The sequence below is a fragment of the Silene latifolia genome, chromosome 4 (assembly GCF_048544455.1).
Source record: "Silene latifolia isolate original U9 population chromosome 4, ASM4854445v1, whole genome shotgun sequence".
Lineage (NCBI taxonomy): Eukaryota > Viridiplantae > Streptophyta > Magnoliopsida > Caryophyllales > Caryophyllaceae > Silene > Silene latifolia.
In genome coordinates, this window is record NC_133529.1 from 109966307 (window position 1) to 109969093 (window position 2787).

The 2787-nt window shown below is 47.6% G+C and overlaps 1 protein-coding gene across 1 annotated transcript; it reads right to left on the reverse strand.

The window, feature by feature from the left end:
- Nucleotides 1-896: 896 nt before the first annotated feature.
- On the reverse strand, nt 897-2340 carry LOC141651915 (uncharacterized). The gene is made up of 3 exons (XM_074459606.1): nt 1690-2340; nt 1406-1594; nt 897-1286 (listed from the first exon to the last, which is right to left on the reverse strand). Exons 1-3 carry the CDS (start codon nt 2338-2340, stop codon nt 897-899), a joined length of 1230 nt encoding a protein of 409 aa, XP_074315707.1.
- Between the last annotated feature and the right edge of the window lie 447 nt (nt 2341-2787).

Sequence of the window (2787 nt, forward strand, 5' to 3'; positions counted from 1 at the left end):
TTGCTCCGTGTTGGCCTCTATCCCTCTTTGCGTCACCAAGTACCCCAGGAATTTCCCCGAGGAGACTCCAAAAGTGCATTTCAGGGGGTTCAGCTTCATATGGTATTTTCTGAGGATCGAGAAGGTATTTTCCAGGTGGGACATGTGTTGTTCTGCCTTCTCGGATTTGACTACCATATCGTCAATGTAAACTTCCATTGTTCTCCCTATTTCCTCCTTGAACATTCTGTTCACCAGGCGCTGATAGATGGAACCGACATTCCTGAGGCCAAAGGGCATCACATTGTAGCAGTACAAGCCTCTGTTAGATCTGAAGGCTGTTTTCTCCTAATCCTTAGGGTCCATTTTTATCTGGTTGTACTCACTCCAGGCGTCGAGGAAGGTAAGTAGCTCATGCCCTGCTGTTGCATCTACCATGGAATCAATGTGCGGCAGGGGGAACGGGTCTTTTGGGCAAACTTTGTTAAAATCTGTGAAATCAACACATACTCTCCACTTGTTGTTCTTCTTGGGTACAACCACAACATTCGAGAGCCATTCTGGGTAGTTAACTTCCCCGATCTTTCTTGCCAGGAGGTTGTCTACCTCTGGTTTATCACCTCGTTCCTTTCGGGAGCAAATTTCCGCCTTTTCTCTGCCGGTGGAGGAAAGCTGGGGTCTACATTTAACCGGTGTGTAATTACACTTGGATCTATGCCAATCATGTCGCTATGTGACCAGGCGAAACAATCCATGTTAGTACGTAGAAATTCAGTTATCTGCTCACGGATGTCACCTGCACAATCAGCTCCTACCATCACTGTTCTTGCTGGAAACTGTGGGTCCAGGACTACTTCGTCGAGTTCCTCCTGGGGAGGTGCGATATACTCCCTATGGACGCACAGTTTCTGTAATTGCTATGCTGGACCAGCTGCAGTGGGTTTCAGAGCGTTCTTATAGTAATCCCGAGCGACATTTTGATCTCCCCGTATCTCCTGTACCCCCCAGTGTGTGGGGAACTTCAGGCTCTGATGGTACGTTGATGGTACCGCTTTCATTTCATGGATCCAAGGCCTTCCAAGTATCACGTTATAAGTTGACGGACCATCAATGACCAAGTACCGTACCTGTTTGTTCATAACCCTTGCAAAGGTAGGTATCACTATTTCTCCAAGGGATTGTTTAGTTTCTCCGCTGAAGCCTACCAAGGGTACTGCCTTCTGCACTAGGTCTTTCTCGCTGAACTTCATGTTCTTCAAGGTTTTCAGCATTATTAGATTCACAGAGCTTCCTGTATCTACCAATATCTTTTTAAAAAACAATTCCCTATAGAAAGGGTAATGATCAAGGCGTCATGGTAGTGTTCTGCCTCATCGGGTATGTCTGCCTCGTCAAATGAGATTGTTGGTAGATCTTGTCTGCTGACCCCGAGGGAGAACTCTGGTTTATCTCCTTTGGTCTCGGTTGCATGGCGCTTTGCTGCTGAATAAGTGAGACCACATATCTCCGATCCTCCTGTGATGACGCTCATGATCTTTGAGTAAGGTGGAGGTGGGGATGGTTGGGCCTGGTCAGCAGTATTGACCTTTCCAGATTTCGCTCCCTTGGGAAGCAGCTGATCCAAGCATCCAGCATTGTAGAGGTGCTTCACTTCCTTTCGTAGTACTACACAATCTTCTGTATTGTGGCCAATATCGTTGTGGTATTCACACCTTTTGCTGGCATCTCTTCTGTCGTTCTCCCTGGGGTAGGCTTCTTGGGCCACCTGACCCTCTGCCCTAGTTCTCTGATTGCCTTCAATACCCCAGCAAGTCCAGTGGTGAACCCATACTCGCTGAGCTTAGGTGGAGCTTCGGTGCTCTCTGTTTCTCCTGAGACTTTGTTCACTGTGTTCTTGTTGTAAGGTTTGGCTCTTTCGTTCTTCTTCTCTGTTGTGATTTTTATGCTGGGCGAATCTGTTCCGTACAGGTCCCTTCTATCCTCATCCTTCTCTAGGCGATAAGTAGCCTCTGCCATTTGTTTGACTTCCTCGCAGGTGGCACATGAGTGCTTGGTGAGATCCTTGTACAAATCAGAGTCGCGATGCAGTCCCCTTCTAAAGGCATTGACTGTTGTTGTAGGGTCGCACCTAAAGATAGATATTTTTTCCACATTGAATCTGGCGAGATAATCCCTGGTGGACTCCTCGAACCTCTGGACGATCCGGTATAGATCACTGGATAATTTTTCTCGCTTTGATCGCTTTAATCGTTGATTAAAGACGTTCACTAACCCCGCGAAGTTGGAAATAGACTTGTTGGGAAGGTTAACGAACCACTGGAGTGCGGCTCCTGACAAGGTGGAACCGAATCCTTTGCACATTCATGCCTCCTTTTCAGGCCTTGTTGCTGCAACCACCATCATTTTCTGTTTGTACTGGTTGATGTGCTCCAGCGGATCCTCTGTTCCATCATACAACGTCATTGTCGGCGTGGTAAACCCCTTTGGCATGCTGACAAGGGCAATGCTGTCCACAAATGGGGAATCCGCATAGCACTCTGGGGTTGACACCTCCATGGGACGTGGTAACCCTAGAACCTTGCTGAGTAGGGACCTGATATCCTGCAACTGTTGTTCTACATGGCTTCCTATCCCCATACCCTGGTTGTGGGGTACGAAGTAATCCCCATATGGATTTGGTGTTCCTCCTGACATGTAAGGAGGGACCATGTAGCTTCCAGGTAATGGTGTTGAGTTCACAATAGGCCTGAACTGGTTGTCCGGAGTATATGACATATAGGAGCACATCCCGGGATATACATTTCTTGC